This window comes from Sceloporus occidentalis, unplaced genomic scaffold (genome assembly GCF_023333645.1).
Source record: "Sceloporus occidentalis isolate IW3139 unplaced genomic scaffold, rSceOcc1.0.p SCAF_189, whole genome shotgun sequence".
Lineage (NCBI taxonomy): Eukaryota > Metazoa > Chordata > Lepidosauria > Squamata > Phrynosomatidae > Sceloporus > Sceloporus occidentalis.
Genome location: NW_028317169.1, coordinates 1,098,942 through 1,121,262, shown reverse-complemented (window position 1 = coordinate 1,121,262; position 22,321 = coordinate 1,098,942). Strand labels below are relative to the sequence as shown.

Genomic DNA, 22,321 nt, shown 5'->3' with positions numbered 1-22,321 from the left:
TCCTTAAGGGGTTAATAATTATTCAGAATTATTTGCCAAGTTAAACACTGTTTTTAAAAAAAATATTTAATGAATATGCAAATATTGTGAATGTTTTTTTTAAAAATAAGTAAAAGACAAAATTCTACCTTACTATAACTTTTATTGTATTATGTTAAAATACCCTTTCAAGAAATAATCTTAAACCTAATTGCTATGAGATATTTTTTTGGTTGCAAGAGATCTAAAAAAACAAATACATTTGAATGATTAAAATGAACTGTAATAAAGTTTACATTACCTTTTTTTAGTTTAGTGTTTTTTTTCTCTAGATTGTAACACTTAAGGTGTCAAGACTGAATGCCTGCAGAAAAATGTCTGTTTAGTAGAAACAAAATGCAATTAGTATTCTTAATCCATATGGGGCATGACACACGAAAGATACTGTATGTAAAGAACCTGCTAGTAAATTTCATCTCCTCCCTTTTTGTTACAGGGATTTTTTTCTCTGCTCAAGAGACTTTGTCCCAAAAGGAAATTCAAGTGAGGAAAAAGTTTATATTTTTTAATTATGTTAAGAAAGAGCGTATATCTGCAATTAACTCTTTTATTGTGGACATAATCACTTTGTTACTCAATTATGTCATTCTGATACTTAGCTATAAATTTAAATATTTTACAATATTTTTCTTACTTAAGTTAGGTAAATGGCATTATGTAAAACCGCACTAGGTAATTCTGTTAATTTTCATTAAATCGAAATATGATAACTTTGTATATGTAGGTTAGCATACCTCCCAACCATTGTGGGTTTGGTTTTTTTGCAGGACTCATGCCGATTTTCATGGAACTGTCCTGCTGTCCCTCAATGATACCCCACTGTTTTGCTTTTGCAGGTAATCAGGATAATGGGCCAGCTGGGGAAATCCCATGATCTGTGCTGTTGCCCCTATCTACACACCCTCCGTTACTGACTCTGACCCTACCCCCCAAAAAATCTGAAATATTGGTGACTTTACACACAGAGTATGAGCATGACATCCATCTGGGGCACCATGTAGTGGCAGCTTGACATCAAACACTGAGATCTTCCTCCTCCTCCTTACACAGGTGACAGCTGTTCTTCTATGTAGAGCTGATGGAATCAAACACTCGCATAAGGCTAAGCCGAATATAAGACAAGAAAGACTTGATGTTTTTTTTACAGCAGAAAAAACGGCACACTAGATGACCAATTGGTTCTCAGAGAAGCATCGGGAATGAATTGAAAAACATTGGAAAATATGGCATTGAAAGGCATTGGAAAACATAACAACTGTCCCTCTTTACCACCCAAAAGAGGGTCAAATGTAAGATTTAAAACTGTGAGTGCTCAGTGGCTGTAACCGCCTTACCTGCGACTGCTACGGCTGCAGCAGCCTCCCGCAGATGCTGTCGGACCATGCGCAAGCCACTCCAATGACAGCTGACCATTTACTCCTGTGGCAGTATACGCATGTGCAGGCCATTTCTCCGTCTATTTGTGCACTTGGCTTGGGGCGGGGTTATCTGCCTGGGGCCTATTTTAGGGCTCCTAAGCTGTCCACTAGCTGCCTGTCAAAGAGATTCATTGCTTGTTCTCTGGGCTCTGCTCATGCGTCTCCTGTTTGTTCTGGTTCTGAGCTCGGCTACGTCTCACGGCTATTCTGACTTCACCAATCCTCGACCTCGGCTACGTCTCACGGCTACCCTGACTTCACCAATCCTTGACCTCGGCTACGTCTCACGGCTACCCTGACTTCACCAATCCTTGACCTCGGCTACGTCTCACGGCTATCCTGACTTCACCAATCCTTGACCTCGGCTTCCTTTGTGGAATGCTGTACCCGTGTCCCAGACGCCTGTTCTGGTTTGTGTCTGGGTTCTGCGCTGTGGATCCTAAGCTACTGATCCTGACCAGTCCTGGACATTACAGTGGCTGTGCAGCATTATGTATTGGACACCCCACTAGCATTCTAAGTGAGTGAGATATACTGAAAGTGTAACAGATAAGTATGTTGATGGCTGATTTCCTGATGAGACAAGTAATTCAACATTAGAAATAACTGGTTTGTTCAAAATTAGACACCAAGAGGTGATCATGAACACCCATCAATGAAACATTCTCCCTTTTAATTTATTTGTACCCCAGTTAAATTTTAAGACTGCTTTCACAATTCCATATGTTCTTTATATTGTTTTTCTTATAAACTTTGTTCCTTTTTTTCTCTTTCTCTTGTTCCCCTCTCTTCTTTCTGCTGAGTCTTCCACCTACCTCTCCCTAATCAATTTGTTTCGATTTCAGTCAAACAAGTATGATGTTAAGCCATCTATTTCTGACTCTATTGCTAACAATGTGTTGCGATGTTGCATTGCCTGTATTTACATTGTTACCCACGGACTGGGTTCAACACGATGTTGTTCCCCCATTTTTTTGGGTGGTTTTCACCACTTGATCTAACCTGAGTGTCACAACCGCTTACACTAAGGCACACACCGCAGAAGTTCTTTTGCCCAGAAGCCCACCACCAAAGGAGACACTTAGTGGCAGGGAGCTGGGACTTAGACGATCCCAAGAGTGAGGAGACCAGGTGCAAGCGGATAAATATAGGAATGAGTTGGATGCAAGGAGCCGGAACAGCAAACACAGGAACCAGGAACCAGTACAGCAATGCCAGAGAAACAACGGACAGGAAAGTCAGGAAAGCCGGGTCAGTACACGAAAGCGGGTAGTCCTACAAGCAGGGTCGGAAATGGAGCGGGTAATCAGACGAGCCCAAACTCGAAACCGGGAGACACAGGACACAGTGCAAAATCGCAAGGCTAAGGATGGTCAGGCAAGTAAAGGGTCAAAAATCCAGAGAAACTCAGAGAACTAGACGACAGGATCCAAACAGCAACGAAGACCACAACAGGGTACCAGCCAATCCATTTCCGGGGTTTTTAAATCCGGCGCTAAATCACAAGCTCTGCCCCCCTGATCGTGTCACAGTAGCTCTCCCAGAACTCCGCCTCCGAAGCAGACCAGCCGTACCCCCTTCATTACTGCCAGGAGGAATGCTGCCGGACTGAGCGCGGGTAAGTACAGAATACTGGGATTCACTGCTTCGTCAGGCAATATGATGCCCATCGGTAGCAAGACCGCCAACATACAGTTTTTGTGTTCTGTTTATTTATTTTTTGGTTACAGTCGTTTTAAGGTCTTTGTTTCATATGTGTCCATATATATGTGTCCAAATTTCATATGTGAGTCACCAGAATGAGGAATCTGCACACACACCAAAGGAACTCAGACATTTGTCAGCACTAAAACGTGGTGACGTTCTGCGCACTTTTTAGTGCTGACAAATGTCTGCTGATTATCTCATTTTAATCAGCATATTGTTTTTTGCCGATTTGGTTGTTTGGTTTGACTTAATTCACACTCTTTTTTGGAGTATTAACACTCATTTTTTATTTTTGTTTTTATATGGAACTGCACTGGTTAAATCTCTAAGTGCCTATTACATACACTGTTTGCACTGATACTCTATGGGTATTTTATTAATATATTCCCTTTGGTCATTTAATGCATATGAATCTTAATATATCTCTTTTAACATCTGCAAGTATCTCATTTATTTATTATGGGATGTATACTTTTGAATATTTACTTATGTTAATGCATGATCATCAATTATGCTACATTTGGTGGTAGATTGAATTGGTCTTTTGATTGGCTATCCATATATTGATATGTGCTATTTAAACTCTTACTTTTGATTGTGTGGTTAACTTGATAAAGACCTCATTGTGAGGTTGAAACGTTGTTGCTGTTGTCCTTCAATAAATCTGCCTGAGCTGGAACCCTTGAGTGCCTGGAGCCTTTATTTATTTTCATATTTCCTATGTGTCCATACAGTATAGTAGTTTAGGGAAAATGAGTGTTGCAAGATATAGAAATATTTCTCTCTTTAAAACTCCACTTTAAAAATCATGTGCCTTTTGTTTCATATGCTCATGATTGTTGAGACATCTCCTTCCTTCTCTGTTCAAACCTACCATCAAGTAGTACCACCAGCATTTAGTATAACATATATTTAAAAAATTAAAGAAAGAAAACAAGTTTTGCAAATTTACAATTTACCTAGTATTCTTTCAGAAGTAGTTGCCGCTCCTTCATAAACCCAATTTATATTCAGCAGTATTCCCTGTGCGCTGTAATAACAAACATACACACGTTTTCAAGGCCTCTACAAACTACATAGTTTTTTATTATTTTTAAAATTTGGGGGTTGGGGAACAACAAACGTTTTTCTTTTTTAATTTCATATTTTTAGTGAAAGGGATACAAGGTGTTTGGGCACCTTTTCCCACTTTTCTCATTTCTTTTTTTTTAATATCTTTTCACATTTATTCTTACGTTACTTTTTGAATGTGAATTACATTTGGGTCATTAGGCCTTAGGGACATCTCTTTTTATCTTTGGGTACCCCTTATGATGTCATTGTGACATCACTGAGGTCTATATAATAATTTATTTTAAATTCATTTTTATTTACTTTTTAAAGGAATGATGAGTTTATTTCATTATAGTATGCCCTCTTGTGAAGGGGACAACAACTTAACTGGTGAAACATTTTTCTACAATAGGACAAGAGTCATGCTACTCACAGGGTATGAGATTAAAAAGGTAACAAATCCACTCTAGAAACATTCTAGATAATATGACGTTCTGGATGTAATAGTACCGGTATATCCAGTCTTTTTTACAGTAGTGGGGACTGTAAAAAAACAGGAAAAGGAAAAGAACTAAAAAGAGGAGTAGAGGCCCGGGTGGGTCAGTCCAGTTTGCTAAGATGTCTCAAACACCCTCCTGCTGGACGATCACAGACAAAAAAAAACTGTCTAGGATCAAAAGCAAAAAAATTCCAAAGAACCAAGTTAGACTGCACTAGGCAACATTTATTTTAGTTAACCATCATTAAATAGAACATTATGTTCCGATTTTAACCACACAGAAAAACTAAGTATATATACTCTATTAGTGGTCTGCATGCAGTATAGTTCTTGGCTGGAGGAACCCTACTAAATTAGCCCAAAGGCAGTGCTGAAAAGAAATTAATGTATGCCACATTTCTTTCTGAAAGATAACAAAAATGATATGTGCCATGCAAATCATGAGAAGTTGATTCCCTTTTTCTTGATAGTTTGCTTCAAAGCTCCTTTAACATCTTTGTTTCTGAGGGTGTATATAAGTGGATTCACCATTGGGGTAACAACACTATAGAACAAGGTAGCCATTTTATCTTGATTAAGAACGTGACTTTGTCCAGGTCTCATGTACATAAATATGATGGTACCATAAAACAAGCAAACTACAATAACATGTGAAGCACAGGTAGAAAATGCCTTTTTCCTTCCTGCAGAAGAACGGATCTTAAGAATATTGACGATAATGTAGACATATGTTATCAAGATAAGGAAAAAGGGGATCATGACCACCAATATGGCACAGAAGAAAATGACAGTCTTATTAGGTGAGGCATCTGCGCATGCTAGATCTAGCACTGCAGGCACTTCACAGAAAAAATGGTTAATTACATTAGGGCCACAGAATGGCAAGTGTAATGCAAAGACAGTGTGTATTAATGAATTAATAAAACCTCCCATCCAGGAGCCAGTTGCCATCTTAATGCACAGAACTGGATGCATAATGTTTGTGTAATGTAAAGGACTACATATAGCCACATACCGATCATAGGCCATCACTAGCAAGATAAGGCATTCTGTTCCACCTAAGGACATATGGATAAACATTTGGATTATACACCATTTAAAGGAAATAGTCTTTTTTGAGGACAAAAAGTTTACAAGCATTTTGGGAACAATGCTTGATGTGTACCAGATATCTAAAAAGGATAAATTGTTTAAGAAGAAATACATTGGGGTTTGAAGCCGAGGGTCCACCTTGCTTATCCAGATGATGATTATGTTGCCTTTCAGTGATATAATGTAACATGCAAGAAACACCATGAACAACCAAATCTTAATCGTTGGCTGGCTTGAGAGCCCCAGAAGGATAAATTCTACCACAGAGGTTTGATTTGGAGAGGTCATTCCTTTCACTGATGTTAATCCGTGATATGGTAAAGAAAATCTTTATTTTGACATTTATTTAGCGAAGCTTATGGAAGTTCATCACTATGCAAGTAAATATCATAAAAGGTATTTTTAATAAATCACAGTTACAGTCACAAAATGAGTGTTCAAGCACAAACATAGGTGCCAAAAACTGTATCATGTCACTAACACAACTATTCCAAAATGTTTTCTTCGTCCTCCTGGATCCTTTAGTTGATGTCTATATCTCATGTTTTTTAAATGTATTTATTTTCAATGTGTTTTTATTGCTTTCTTTGAAATCAGTGAGTATATCTTAGCAATAGTTTGCATTTTGCATGCTCACACAAGGAGGACATTAATGTGGGGCAAAGAACATTAAGCTGTCCAGAGCTGAGGGTTACCAGAGAGGCCTATGGAAGCATTGGTCCTTTCAGTATTTTCCAGGTACTGTGGATCTCTAAGGCACAGTAGCCAACAGCACAGACTACTAAAATATCCTTAAAAGTCCTAAATCAGGTTAAAAAATGTAAATATCAAAAGAGAGAGGTTTACACTTGATGACCAGTATAATAAAATAAGACTTGTTTTAAATGATACCAAAACAGCAGATGCCTCAGGCAGTAAGTTTGAAATGAAATTCTGTAAATATTACTTAATGCTATTTCATTTAAAGACACGTTATTGACAGCGTGCATGGCTTTCATTAAATAATCTATATGCACCCAATGTGGTTTTGAAACCAGCTGTGATCTTGACTCAGTCTCAATGGCATACTTTTCTTTTCGTTAACACATAACGATAAAGACTTATCTGGACTGTTATTATTATTGCTATAAAACCAAATAATGTACCTGTGTACCAAATTTTACAAAATGTTTATGATATAAATAAAAGCCAAAACTATGCTTTACTATAGTTCTCCTGGTAGTAGACTGAATAGCATGAAATTATATTATAGATACATGTCAGAAAGTCATATCTGATGTTAGGATGCTGTTAATAAATAAATTTACAAAAAAGTAATTTTATGAAATGTACTTGCAAGATATTTTTGGGTTCCAAACCAGTACATCATAAAATGATTTTTGGAAAAGTTTATATTACCTTGATTTTTTTTTTTTAGCTCTGTCTTTTCTTTGTTTCTAGATTGTGAAAGTTAGTGCATCAGGGTCAACTGCCTCTAATCTGCATTCTCAGTCCATATTGTGCAGGACCTTTCAAAGTCATTGTGTTTTAAGAACACGCTGGTGACTTTCACGCCCTCCCTTTTTTCTTTTCTAAGTGAAAACTTTTTTTGCTCAAGGGATTATATCCCAGAATGAAATTCTAAAAAATGAGTTCAGCATTGTGGTTAACCCTATGATGGTGTAAAGTTCCCTGGGCAAATTCTGGCCTTTAACCATTCTAAACTTAACTGTAAGTTAAGAGTAACATATTTTGTTCTTTTTTCATGTAGGTTAAAGGGCATTGTGTCAATATTCATAGGTAGTTTTGTTTTAATTAATATTAGCCATAACTATTTACGCATTAAGTAATTGTAATTAGTATTAATGAACTGAAATATTATAATTAATGAACTGAAATATTATAAAATGCCCAAGTGGCCTCATCATAAGTGGCTATTTAAGAGTTACACTGGACTATCAAGACATCCATCCCTGGTCTTCATGCTTTCATCCAACTACTCCTCTGGCAATCACTAATGTCTGCCATATCTCCTTCTCTTACAAGTATGACCATAACATATTTCATTTGAACCCCTCATCTCCTGCTGTTACCCCTGTTTTCCACCCGGTATGTCTGTATCCTGCATGTCTCCATGCCCTGCTGCTATCAAAGGGTAAATTTGGTGCCCTCTAGTCTAGCTTAATTGCATTTGTTAGCCAAGGTGTGAAATATCTGCCTCCTGTATGCAATCACCTTATCCGATCACTTGTGGGGAAGCCTTATAAATACCTAGGCCTCACTTGGAAATGTAGCTGCTGTGGCCTCTTCCCCAGTAGCCTCATCATAAGTGGCTATTTAAGAGTTATACTGGAGTTAAACTGGAGGGAAACGACATACCAAGTACCACTGCAGAAAGCAGCTTCAACACATCATCGGAACCAGATCAACTCATCCCCATCCAAGCAACCCCCTCCTATTGTCTCACTTCCCCCTCAGCCACCGACTAGATTGTAAGCTCGCAAGAGCAGGGCCCTCCTCTCCTTTGCACCAGTTTGTTATTGTAGGTGTTTTTTTTTATAAGAAATTGTTCTACTGACTAACAGCTCTGCGGAATCTGCCCGTGCTTTATAAAAAAATTTAATGTAATAACATTGTAATCCTCAACTTTTTTTTGCTGCGTATTATAAACTGCCGTGGAGGGTAGAGGGTGTAGAATATTTGTATGCAGATAATTCTGTGCTATTATCAGTTAATATTGCTACTGGAAGGGTATGCCAACAATACCCTTAGAATTGTCAATGTAATGAATGTTAATGAAAATCAATGTGCATTGATGCGCATTGAATTGTCATGTGTGCATACAGAGGGCCCGTGCAGATAGTACAGGTAATGTTATCCACACATTAACTTCACATTACTGTAATGTGTGAAGTACAAAATACACAAAGAGTGTTGCATGGTTCGCACCATAACCATACCTGGGAATTCTCTGTGTTTGACCCGAAAAATTGCCAGGTGAAGCCCCCTTGACACGCCCCGCTCCCCGCCCCGCTCCCCGCCCCGCTCCCCGCCCCGCTCCCCGCCCATTTTCCCTGTAAATGTTGGTGTTTCCTGCTGCCACAGGACCTTCCCCTGACGTCAGTGGACTGTCAGTGGACAGTCTAGGCCCAGAAATTAGTAAAAGGAAAGGTTTTGTGCATATTTTATTAAAAAGGATTAGTGGCACTAAATTGTGGCTTCAGGCGTCCCGTCTATGATGACTTTTTTAAGTGTACTGATGTACTCCCAATCCCATCACATTATATCAATATGTGTTAGAAAATCAGGAAAAGATGGGCATGGGTGGTGGGCTAATTCGATGGTGCAATGGGCCACTTGACTAGACTTGCCCCCCAGGCTGTAGGCCGCCAGCCCTCCCCTAGTTCGCACCACGCAGTGGCATAACTACAGAGTCGCAGGGGTCACAATTGCAATGGGGGCCCAGGCGACCCCTGCAACTACTCGTTCCTGTCTACTCGTGGTGTTTCAAAATTGCCTTCTTTGCCATTTTAGAAAACAGACAACTGTTTGGGGGCAATGATGGTGCAGACCAGCTATTAGGGGACAAAGATGGCACAGGCAGAATGTCGGGGGGGTTAGAATGGCACTAAGAAGCTGCTTGGGGCAAGGTCAAAATGATAAAAATAAGCTATTAAGATACTTTTTTTAAAAGCATTCTTAGTTTACAGCATTTACAGTACTATACGTGCAAACAGGTAGCAGTGCTTTTGAACATCATGATGGGACTTTTAAATTAGGTTTTGTACATGCTTAATGCATAAAATATTGCAAGTGGTGTGGTTCATATCCTACGGTATATAACGTGTGTCAGCATTGAAAGGATTAAACATCTTTGGAAATGTTTCGTTTTTGCTTGACAGTGAAAATGCAATATGTTTGATTAGGTGTAGTACAGTGTCTGCACTTAGTCAGGTCTATTGGATGCTGGGCGAAATACTTAATAGCCTGTGCTATAAATGTACCCATTTTCAGTGCTCGGACATAATGTGCACCTTATTGAATCTTACCAATCTTGTTTTTTAAGACAGTTCAAGCCAAACAAGGTTTAACAAGGTCACTGAATTGAGCCCACAGTATCCAGGGTTTATGCTGATATGGATTGGACCTTAGCAAGATAAGGAGAGGCAAGTAAGCAGGATGAGCTTTGCTGCCCCCTTATCTCTTTGAATCTTCCATAAGGATTTTTTTTCCATCCGTTACACTCTTTTTTTCTTTCATATTAAGTTGATTAGTTTTGCAATGGGTCCAAGAGGTCTGACATCAGTGGACAACTTAGCTTTTTTTAAATGCAGTATTATTGTGACATTGCATCATAGTGGAAATGTTGCATATTAAATGATATCACCCAAAGCCATCAGAAACAAAAAATACATATCATACTTTTGCACATGTACAGGGGCGTGGCTAGAAATTGCCCCGGGCACCCCCTCCCAACATACAATATATTTAAACACACTTACACAAATTACACACACTTACTCATACTCACTAACACACTTCAGATCACCCCACTTACACAATTACATATCCATGCTCATACACACATAATTACACATCCAAGCTCACACACGTTTCTACAATAGGACAAGAGTCATGCTACTCACAGGGTATGAGATTAGAAAGGTAACAAATCCACTCTAGAAACATTCTAGATAATATGACGTTCCGAATGTAATAGTATATCCAGCTTTTTTTACAGTGGTGGGGACTAGAAACTCCAATTTCAACAGAAATTAAGAATTATGCTTATAGTTTCAATGTAACTGCATATGATTGGGCATTCCCTTCCAGCAGATGCAACTGCTGACAACAGCAATAGAACTGAATTTTCAGAACTGTCTAGTACCAAAAGCAGAAAAATTCCAAAGAACCATATAAAGTTATACTGTACTAGGCAACATTTATTTTAGTTAACCATCATTAGATAGAACATTGTGTTTCTGATTTTAACCACACAGAAAATGAAAAATATATACTCAATTAGTGGTCCGCATGCAGTATAGTTTTTTTTGGCTGAAGGAACCCTACTAAATCAGCCGAAATGCAGTGCAGAAAATAAATACATCATCTCTTTCTGAAAGATAACAAAAAACTATGTGGCATGCAAATCATGAGAAATACATTCAATGCAAATCTTTGTTTTTCTTGATAACTTGCTTCACAGCTCCTTTAACATCTTTGTTTCTGAGGGTGTATATAAGTGGATTCAGCATTGGGGTAACAACACTATAGAACAAGGTAGCCATTTTGTCTTGTTTAAGAACCTGATTTTGTCCAGGTCTCATGTACATAAATATGATGGTACCATAAAACAAGCAAACCACAATAACATGTGAAGCACAGGTAGAAAATGCCTTTTTCCTTCCTGCAGAAGAATGGATCTTAAGAATATTGACGATAATGTAGACATACGTTATCAAGATAAGGAAAAAGGGGATCATGACCATCAATGAGGCACAAAAGAAAATGACGGTCTTATTAGGTGAGGCATCTGCGCATGCTAGATCTAGCACTGCAGGCACTTCACAGAAAAAATGGTTAATTACATTAGGGCCACAGAATGGCAAGTGTAATGCAAATACAGTGTGTATTAATGAATTAATAAGACCAATCATCCAGGAGCCAGTTGCCATTTTAATGCACAGAACTGAATGCATAATACTTGTGTAGTGTAAAGGACGTACCGATCATAGGCCATCACTAGCAAGATAAGGCATTCTGTTCCACCTAAGATCATATGGATAAACATTTGGATTATACACCATTTAAAGGAAATAGTCTTTTTTGACGACAAAAAGTTTACAAGCATTTTGGGAACAATGCATGATGTGTACCAGATATCTAAAAAGGATAAGTTGTTTAAGAAAAAATACATTGGGGTTTGAAGCCGAGGGTCCACCTTGCTTATCCAAATGATGATTATGTTGCCTGTTAGTGATATAATATAGCATGCAAGAAACACCATGAACAACCAAATCTCAATTTTTGGCTGGCTTGAGAGCCCCAGAAGGATAAATTCTACCACAGAAGTCTGATTTGGAGAGGTCATTCCTGTCATTGATGTTATTCCGTAATATAGTAAAGAAAAAGTTATGGTAGAGTTTATTTAGAGATTAAGAAATTTCATCACTATGCAAATAAATATCATAGAAAGTATTTTCTATAAACAAAATGACATTCCTAGTAGCAGTAACAGTCACAAAATGAGTGTTCAAGCACAAAATTAGGTGCCAAAAACCGTATTACAACCGCAACACAACTATTTTCTTTTAGCAATGTATATGTTTCAAAATGTTTTCTTCATTCTCCTGGATCCTTCAGTTGATGTTCATATCTCATGTTCTTTAAATGCATTTATTTTCAACATGGTTTTTATTGCTTTCTTTGAAATCAGTGAGTATATCTTAGCAATAGTTTGCATTTTGCATGCTCACACAAGGAGGACATTAACGTGGGGCAAAGAACATTAAGCTGTCCAGGGCTGAGGGTTACCTGAGAGGCCTATGGAAGCACTGGCCCTTTCAGTATTTTCCAGGTACTGTGGATCTCTAAGGCACAGTAGCCAACAGCACAGACTACTAAAATATCCTTAAAAGTCCTGAATCAGGGACAACATGTACATATCAAAAGAGAGAAGTTTACACTTGATGACCAGTATAATAAAATAAGACATGTTTTAAATGTTACCAAAACAGATTTTTCTGCCTTGGTGAGTAAGTTTGAATGAAATTCTGTAAATATTACTTAATGCTATTTCATTTAAAGACACATTATTGACAGCTTTCATTAAATAATCTATATCCACCCAATGTGGTTCTGAAACCAGCTGTGATCTTGACTCAGTCTTAATAGCATACTTTTCTTTTGCTTAACACACACAGATATTTGATCACATTTTCTGCAGAAAGACTTATCTGGACTGATATTATTAATGCTACAAAACCAAAATATCATTTACCAAATTTTATAAATTTTTTATGATATAACTAAAATGCAAAACTATACTTTGCAATAGTTCTCCTGGCATTAGACTGAATAGCATGAAATTCTATGTTAGATACATTTCAGAAAGTCATATCTGATGTTAGGATGCTGTTTATAAATAAATGACAAAAAAAATCAAATGTACTTGCATTTTTGGGTTCCAAACCAGTACATCATAAAATTAATTTTGAAAAAGTTTATATTACCTTGATTTTTTAGCTTGATTTTTCCTAGATTGTGAAAACCTAGTGCATCAGGGTCAAATGCTTCTAAACTGCTTTCTCAGTCCATATTGTGCAGGACCTCTGAAAGACATCGGATTTTAAGAACACGCTGGTGACTTTCATGCCCTCCCTTTTTTTTTTCTAAGTGAAAACTTTTTTTGCTCAAGGGATTATATCCCAGAATGAAATTCAAAAAAGGAAACAACAAAACAATTATAATTAGATTTTTAAATAGTTCAGCATTGTGGTTAACCCTGTGGTTAACCCTGATGGTGCAAAGTACTCTGGGCAAATGACTGAAGTGCCCTCTGTCGGAAATGGGATATATTTGGGAAAAGGGGATTATACTATAATACTATAAATTCACGTAGCTCGAATAATCACAAGAAAATGCTTCTTTGATAAGAAAATGGAGGGTTTAATGCTTTGATGAAGCCTATGAAAGGCTAACATAGGGTTACATTGGTAACAAGGATGTAACAGAGATGTAACTAACTGCAACAAGATTGTAACAAGGTATTGGGGAAGACCCACAGTTCTTATAGGGACAATTACATCACGATCAAAAGCCTCACACTAAAGTTAAGCTTTAGGTTTCTTTTACAGATCTTATCACACATTATTTACGAACATGCCCTACTGCTTTCACAGACAATGCAATACACTATTTACGGTTGCCCTTTTATGTGGGCTTCAGGAGGCTACATTTGTATTTAAATAAAAGTCTCTGCCTGTCCTTTCTGTGAGCATGTGAATTCAACTGGAAAAATGTTGTTTAGTTAGGTCAGATCACTTTAACTCCTTTTACACCTATAAAATATATATTTTTTATATAAATATGGTATAATGCTCCCTAAGGTATCTGACATAGTCTGCATGCTACTTCCACACCCGATCACCAGGCCAGGCCCCCCACCACATTTACCTTAACCCAATAATGACAGACACAAGAAACATAAAGCCTACCAGGCAAACTAGGAACCACCACACAGGGACAGACATACCAAGATGCCTCAACCCAAACCTCAGGCTCCCCCAGAGCATTCACACCCCCTAGATGCCTGGTAAGCTACCCACTCGGCTGTGACACCAGAAATACCCCAAACCAACCCAACCCAACAAACAGGGAGGGAGGGTGGGACTACAAAAATGTCCATAAGCCACGTGTCACAACCCCTTAAATTGCTACCCCCTTAACCCCACCCCCAACTTACCCAAACTGGCACCAAAGCCTGGCTCTACTCGGGAACCCAGTCAGGGCTCACTTTGGCCATGCTGGACCCACGCAGGCATCATTCTGGCCCTTTAACCTAAACTTAACTGTAAGTGAAATGTAACATATTTTGTCCATTTTTCATGTAGGTTAAATGGCATTGTGTAAATATCCATAGGTAGTGTAAATTAATATTAGCTATAACTATTTATGCATTAAGTAATTGTAATTAGTATTAATCAACTGAAATATATTAACATTGTATATATGTTAGGTATATATATTATACCCTTTTTACATTTCTTGTAATCTTCAACAACATCTTTACCTTTTTTGATGCGTATGATAAACTGGCAGGTGGTAGAGAGTGTAGACGATTTGTATGCAGATAATTCTGTGCTTTTATCAATCAATATTGCTACTGGGAGGGTTTGCCAACAATACCCTTAGAATTGTCAATAAAATGAATGTTAGTGAAAATTAATGTGCATTAATGTGCGTTGAATTGTCACAAAAAAGAGTGATGAACTTCTGTGCATACAGAGGGCCCGTGCAGAGAGCACAGGTAATGTTATCCACACATTAAATTCACATTGCTATAATGTATAAAGTACAAAATACACAAAGAGTGTATTGCCCCCCAGGCCGCTGTTGGGATCCCCAGCCAAGAGTGACTCACCTGAGTACTGCTCCTGCTCCCTCTCTCTGCTGCCCACATTGCTGCCCGCATGGCCGGATCTGGGCACGCGCGCCCCCACTTCACTTTATCCGTCTCTGAATAGAGATGGCGGAGAACGTGCGTCGATGATGTCACACACAAGGGCGGGGCGTCCCCTGGTGGCAGGTTTAAAAAGTACTACTCAGTGCTCAGTTATTGTGCCTGATAGAGCTCTTCTTTGCCTTTTGTTTTTTTTTTGATTCCTGTTGCTGATCCTGGATTATCTTCTTACTAGAGTTGTGCATTCGTATTCGGGCGAACATGAAAACAAACATGAAGGATGCATTTTCGTTGTTCAGCCCGAATACCGAACATATGAACATGGCAGCGGCCAAACGTATAAGAAGACAAAAACACACAACACAAAGAATCTTCATGTTCATCTTCATTTACTAATCTTCCTGGTCCCTTGCCCATCTAGCCTACCTTATCTACGCAGCATTGCAGCGGTTCACAGTAGCAGGAATCCGTAGGTTCGCCATCAGGAGTTAAAGGGCCATGCGGACGATTCTATTGGTCGCCTGCAGAGGCCTCCTCTGGCATCAACGGTGCTACAGGAGACCCCTGCCGGCGACCAATAAAATCGTTTCTATAGGCCCTTTAACTCCTGACGGGAAAACTTTGGATTTCCACTCCTGTTATCTACGCAGCATCGCAGCGGTTATCCGTAGGTTCGCCTTCAGGAGTTAAAGACCTTTAACTCTTGGAGCAGGGAGACAGGCCAAGTTAGCAGTCAGGCGTTAAAGGGATGTGCAAGTGACTCTATTGGTTGTCTGCAGGGGCCTCCTCTGTGTGTGTGTCTGTGTGGATGTCGGGGTGGCAAAGCTTGTCCTGGTGTGTGTGTTTGGGTGTCCGTGTGGAAAAGCCTGTCCTGGTGTGTGTGTTTGGGTGTCGGTGTGGCAGAGCCCATCATGGTGTGTGTGTTTGGGTGTCGGTGTGGCAGAGCCTGTCTTGGTGTGTGTCCGTTTGGGTGTCGGTGTGGCAGAGCCTGTCCAGGTGTGTGGGTTTGGGTGTCGGTGTGGCACAGCCTATCCTGGTGTGTGTGTTTGGTCATCTGTTTCCTGGCACTTTACTTACTGTAGGAATAAATTGAACTATTTAATTTTTCCTAATCCAGAGATAAAATGCCCTCCTGAATTTGTTGTCACTTCAGAGGACAAAACTTTCTAGGCCCAGAAATTAGTAAAAGGAAAGGTTTTGTGTTATTTACTTTATTTCAATCTGCATATTTTATTAAAAAGGATTAGTGGCACTAAATTGTGGCTTCAGGTGTCCCGTGTATTATGATTTTTTTTAGGTGTACTGATATACTCCCAATCCCATCACATTATATCAATATGTCTTATAAAATCAGGACAAGATGGGCATGGGTGGTGGGCTGATTCGATGGCGCAATGGGCCACTTGACTAGACTTGCCCCCCAGGCTGTAGGCTGCCAGCCCTCCCCTGGTTTGCACCACGTAGTAGCATAACTATAGGGCCGCAGGGGTCACAATTACAATGGGGCCCATCAAGGGTGCCCGGATGACCCCTTCAACCACTCGTTCCTATCTCCTCCTGCTCTTTCAAAATTGTTTTCTAAACAATTTTGAACCAGCATGCGGAGACAGGAACACAACAGGGTTGCGTTATGTCACATGACCCCGCAGTGAAACCGAGGCTGCACCCATGGTGTGAGAAGGAGTGTGTGTTAGAATGAGTGTTTACATATGTGTTAGTGACTATAAGTAAATGTGTGTGTTAGAATGTGTAAATTTGTATAAGTGTGTTTACGTATGTGTCTATATTGCAAGTAGCAAAGAAGTAGCAACTGTATGGGGGCGATGATGGTGCATTCCAGCTATTAGGGGACAAAGATAGCACAGGCACAATGTTTGGGAGGTTAGAATGGCACTAAGAAGCTGCTTGGGGCAAGGGTGCCACTGTGGGACATGATGTTTTTGAAGTAGCACCATGGCAACAAATACCCCTGGCCTAGCCATGCATACCTTTACAAGTATATCCCGTGCTTATTTGTGCACATTTGTGTGTTCTCATTTACGTTCAAGTTGGTCACCCTGTTGAAAACTACTGCTTTGTGTGCCCACTATGTAGGAGGTGAGAGTAGGTTCTCACCCTATTGAGAGTGTGCCTTGACGTGGCGGGTGAGCTTAACTATGCTTTGGCCAATTCATATAACCAAAACCTCTCATTTGTATTATGTTTATATATTTGTTGCCAACTTTATTAGGGTGAGAAGACAGTATTTTGGTTTTTGTATACATTTTACAGCCAACACACTGTATTTGCAGCATGCTCACACTGTTGGGTAGGCCTCATATTATACATTTGTATTATTTGAGCCTGAGACTAGCTTAGCGCACCGACATTTTTTCTTTTCCCTGTTGAAAACCATTACCTCCGTTTCAGCTCTACATATCTATTCATTAGATATTTGAGTCATTTTTTGCCACCCTCAGGGGTCCATTCTGATGTCCATACTTGGGAACTTCCAAGCTGTGACTTACTCCGAGTTGGGCTGCGGCCTCCAAGGGAGCTTTCTTTTTCCCAACTGAAGGCTGCATGACAGCTTTCGTTTTGCCCGCTGCAGGCTGCATGGGAGCTTACTTTTTACCCTGGATATCAGTGGCCAACAGTGTTAGAAGCCTATTGTGCATCTCCGTTGACTTTAATGGACGCCAGCAGTCCATTAAAGTAAGGGTTTTGTGGATCACAGGTGGATGGTAAGTAAACCTTTTTTTCTGGATGGGTAGATGTTCCTAATGCCTCCTATCAGGGCAACCTAGGACTTTATTTGACTTAATCCCTTTATCCCACAGTAAAGGGATAGGGGCATCAGTGGGCAGTTATTTTAAACTAGACTTGGGCGCCAGCTAACTCTTCATGTTCATCTTCGTGTTCGCCTTCGTGGGGAAAAAAATCTTCGTGTTCCACAAATATTCGCCTGTTCCTGTGTTCGATTCTGGCAAATATTTGTGTACATTATTTGTGTTCGTTTTTTTTCTTAATTTCTTTTTAGAAGGGGTTAATGCTGTGTTAATGCGGTACACAGCAGCTTTGGCGCCAGGATTTTAAAGGTCCGTATGAGCAACTCTATTGGTCGCCAGCAGGGGGCTCCTCTGCCATCAACCAATGAAGTGCAGCTGCTCTTCTTCTTTGTGTACGTTTTTCCACTGCCATGTTAGTTTTTTCGGTATTCGGGCTGAACAACGAAAACACACCCTTCGTGTTCGTTTTCATGTACGCCCGAATACGAATGCACAAGTCTATTTTAAACCCCCTCATCCCAAAGGGCAAGGGGTGGGGGCATTCATGAATTGTTAACCCACCATTCTGCAGGAAACAGCATGGGGGTGAGAGGGACATATGAGAGGGAGTGAGAGGGACATAAAAAAGGTATAAAGAGGCATATATGCCCAACGTTATTAAATTACATCCCACTGCAAACATGGTGGGAGAAAAAGGGGTTGATTGATGGCCTTTCTTAGTTAAAAGGTAGTCCTAGGGACCATCATTTTATAATATTTTGAAATATTTGTTTATTTTTAATTATATTTTTCTATTTACTTTTGAAACGTTTTCAACTGGGGATCACTTTGAGTTCATTCTACACTGTAGAGATTTCTTTTTAACCTGAGGGTACCTCCCGTAGTGACATCACTGAAGTCTGTATAATACTGCAATAGAGGTAGGAAAACCGCTAGTTTGATTAAAAAAGTATTTTAGTTTCCCACCATTGAATAGAACATTGTGTCATACAAAATAACTATATATATATTTATATAAACACATACACACACAGTTTTTCTTTCACCAAATGTATTAATACACTTTAATAATGTTTTACATGCAATATAATTATCTTTTCATTATTAATAATGCGTGACTGGTGTTGATTACAACCTATGTAGTATCTTCATATATAGACATATGTAATAAATAAAAGATTCTCTTTAAAAATTAGGTGTTTTACACTAAATGTATCTAATTTAAATTATCAAATGCATTTTCTGGTTTAGGCATGCACAGTGGCGTTTCCAGTGACGTTAGACATGAATTTTTAATGCTCCGCCAAAAACACCAAAAAAAAAAATTGCCACACTGACTCTGCAGATTAGGGGAAGACTGTGAGAGTCAGTGCAGTCTTCTCTCCCGTGACATTGAGAGGCCCTCTCCCCCGTAGTCATCCCAGGAGTCCCTTTGTCCACTCATTCACTAAACCACACCTCTCTTTTACTTACTCTCTGTAGTTCAGGTATAGATCAAATAACCAGCACATGTAAACAGCACTTGCATGTATAGATAAACTGAATAATGCATACAAATCCTATATTTGCAGGTATATATAAATAATGTATAAAAGTATAGGATAGCAGGTATAGATTAACAGAATAACACCAGCATTGCATGTATAGATCAATTAAAATTCACATATGAACTCAGCAATGAAAGTATAGCTCAAATAAACAGAATCAGACATACAAACCCTGTATTTGCAGGTATACATAAAATGTATAGGAACATAGCATAGCAGACATAGATCAACAGAATAAAACAAAAACCCAGTTTTGCAGGTATAGATGAACTGGAATTCACATAAAAACTCAGCATTAAAGGTATAGATTAAAAAAAACTAAATTACAGGTATAGATCACAGGCTGCACACCCCAAAACCCAGCCCCTGGCATCCACATTGCCCACATAGAACCTGAACAGCACCCATAGGACTTGCCATCTTTGTCCCCAAACAGCCCAGTCTGAGTCAACTTTGTCCCCAAACAGCCCAGCATGAGCCATCTTTGTCTCCAAATAGCCCAGTGCGAGCGACCTTTGTCCCCAAACAGCCCAGTGTAAGACATCCTTGTCCGCAAACTGCCGGCCATGTGCCATCTTTGTCCCATAAACACCCTGCTTGTGCCATCTTGGTCCTCAATGGTCAAACACCCTGCTTGTACCATCTTTCCCTTACATTCACTCACTAATTCACAATTTCATTCACACAATTTCATTCACACAAGCATGTATTCTCTCACTCATTCACACATATCCACATTTACACATATCCATTAATGCATTCTCACAAATAATTCATCCACACATAATCCGTGCATTCTCTCATTCACACAATTCATCCACACATTAATTCATACTCTCACTCATTCATACAATTTATCTACACAATACTTCATACTCTCACTCATTCACACAATTCATCCACACATTAATCAATTCATTCTCTTAATCATTCTCACTCTTTGTTTATTTCAATATTCTTACTACCCCTTTTCTCACTATATACCCCCCTCCCCTTCTCACTGTCACCCCCTCTCCCCCTTCTCACTTTCTTCCACCTCTTCTCACTATCTCCCCCATTTCCCCCTTCTCACTATGTACCCCCTCTTTCCCTCCTCCTTTGTAGTTTACTTACCCTGCTGAAGCCCTGTGGTGGGAGCGTGAGACGTCTGTCTCGCTGATCTGCTGCAGTGCGCACGGCTTTATGATGTCATATTCTGGCGCTCAGCATGAAGCCCCGGCACCGCGACCAATACATTGGCCTTGCAGAAGAGACTAAGGGACGCTGAATGGTTGCTGAAAACAAGCGACTGTTTGGCGCCCCTCTCTCTTCTCCGCTTCCTGCAACTTGGGTGTTGTATATCCCCTGGACCCGCCTCGGCGCGACCCTGGCCTTGGTGATGGGATGGTCACCTGGTGCCCATGCTGCCATGGCGCCCTGTGCAGCTGCACAGCTCGCACACCCTAAAGGCCGGCCCTGCTGCAAGGAAGCATTTAGAATCGTCAATCCCTGCTTCCTCACAGCTGCACAAAAAAAAAAAAAGTATGGAGGGGCACACGGGGGGGGGGACAGCATGATGTAGGGGGGGCATGGCCCCCTCTGGCTCCCCCTGCCGATACCACTGGGCATGCACAAAATCCATAGCATGTTGTTCTCAGGTGCGATGCGTGCATAACAGCAAGATAAATAGTAGTATGCCCACTCTGGAGGCAGAAGGAAGCACCATCCAAGATTAGGCCTAGGGGAGCTCCAAAGATACATTGTTTTATACCACATATTTTTCTATCAGATAAAAAAATAATGCCATGCACATCATTCTAAAAAAGGCATCATATCTTTTTTTTTTACTGTCTATCTGTGCTTTAGGTTTCTTGCAAAGACTTTTTTTTCTTTATAGTTTGTTTTAAAGCTCCTTTAACATCTTTGTTTCTGAGGGTATAGATTAGTGGATTCAGCATTGGGGTAACAACACTATAGAACAAGGTGGCCATTTTGTCTTGATTAAGAACATGACTTTGTCCAGGTCTCATGTACATAAATATGATGGTACCATAAAACAAGCTAACCACAATGACATGTGACGCACAGGTAGAAAAAGCCTTTTTCCTTCCCGTAGAAGAACGTATCTTAAGAATGTTGGTGATAATGTAGACATACGTTATCAAGATAAGGAAAAAGGGGATCATGACCACCAATATGGCACAGAAGAAAATGACGGTCTTATTAGGTGAGGCATCTGCGCATGCCAGCTCTAAAACTGCAGGTACTTCACAGAAAAAATGGTTAATTACATTAGGGCCACAGAATGGCAAGTGTAATGCAAAGACGATGTGTATTAATGAATTAATATGACCTCCCAGCCAGGAGCCAGTTGCCATCTTAATGCACAGAACTGGATGCATAATGTTTGTGTAATGTAAAGGCCTACATATAGCCACATACCGATCATAGGCCATCACTAGCAAGATAAAGCATTCTGTCCCACCTAAGGAGAGATGAATAAACATTTGGGTTATACAGCCTTTAAATGAAATACTTTTTTTCTGTGACAAAAAGTTCACAAGCATTTTGGGAACAATGCTTGATGTGTACCAGATATCCAAAAAGGATAGGTTGCTCAAGAAGAAATACATAGGAGTGTGAAGCCGAGGGTCCACCTTGCTTATCCAAATGATAATTATGTTACCTATCAGTGATATAACGTAACATGCAAGAAACACTATAAACAACCCGATCTGCATCTTCGGCTGGCTGGACAGCCCCAGAAGGATAAATTCCACCACTGTTGTTTGATTTTGAGTCATTGATGTCACTTGTGTTAATCTGTGCAAAAGAAAAACTCATGGTGTGATTGTGTTTAAAGTCATTTGGACATTGGATTTCAATCACTGATCAAATTACTGGTTGATAATTTACCATGAGCCCATATCCGTACAAATGTAACTAACAGAACTTATTTTGCTAATAAAAAAGTTATCCATTGAGAGAGATCAATGACATTTTTAGTTTACTAATCATTTGAACAGAAAGAGTTGGTCTATAGTTTGTAATGAGAAAAC

General features: G+C 39.5%; 2 protein-coding genes and 1 pseudogene across 2 annotated transcripts; all 3 read right to left on the bottom strand.

The window, feature by feature from the left end:
* Window positions 1-5,154: 5,154 nt before the first annotated feature.
* On the bottom strand, window positions 5,155-6,096 carry LOC149278435 (olfactory receptor 2B8-like). The gene has a single exon (XM_089501961.1). It carries the CDS (start codon window positions 6,094-6,096, stop codon window positions 5,155-5,157), a length of 942 nt encoding a protein of 313 aa, XP_089358087.1.
* A 4,856-nt stretch (window positions 6,097-10,952) lies between these two features.
* On the bottom strand, window positions 10,953-11,878 carry LOC149278434 (olfactory receptor 2B8-like; annotated as a pseudogene).
* A 9,246-nt stretch (window positions 11,879-21,124) lies between these two features.
* LOC149278433 (olfactory receptor 2B8-like) lies at window positions 21,125-22,066 on the bottom strand. The gene has a single exon (XM_089501987.1). The coding sequence runs from the start codon at window positions 22,064-22,066 to the stop codon at window positions 21,125-21,127; it is 942 nt and encodes a 313-aa protein (XP_089358113.1).
* Between the last annotated feature and the right edge of the window lie 255 nt (window positions 22,067-22,321).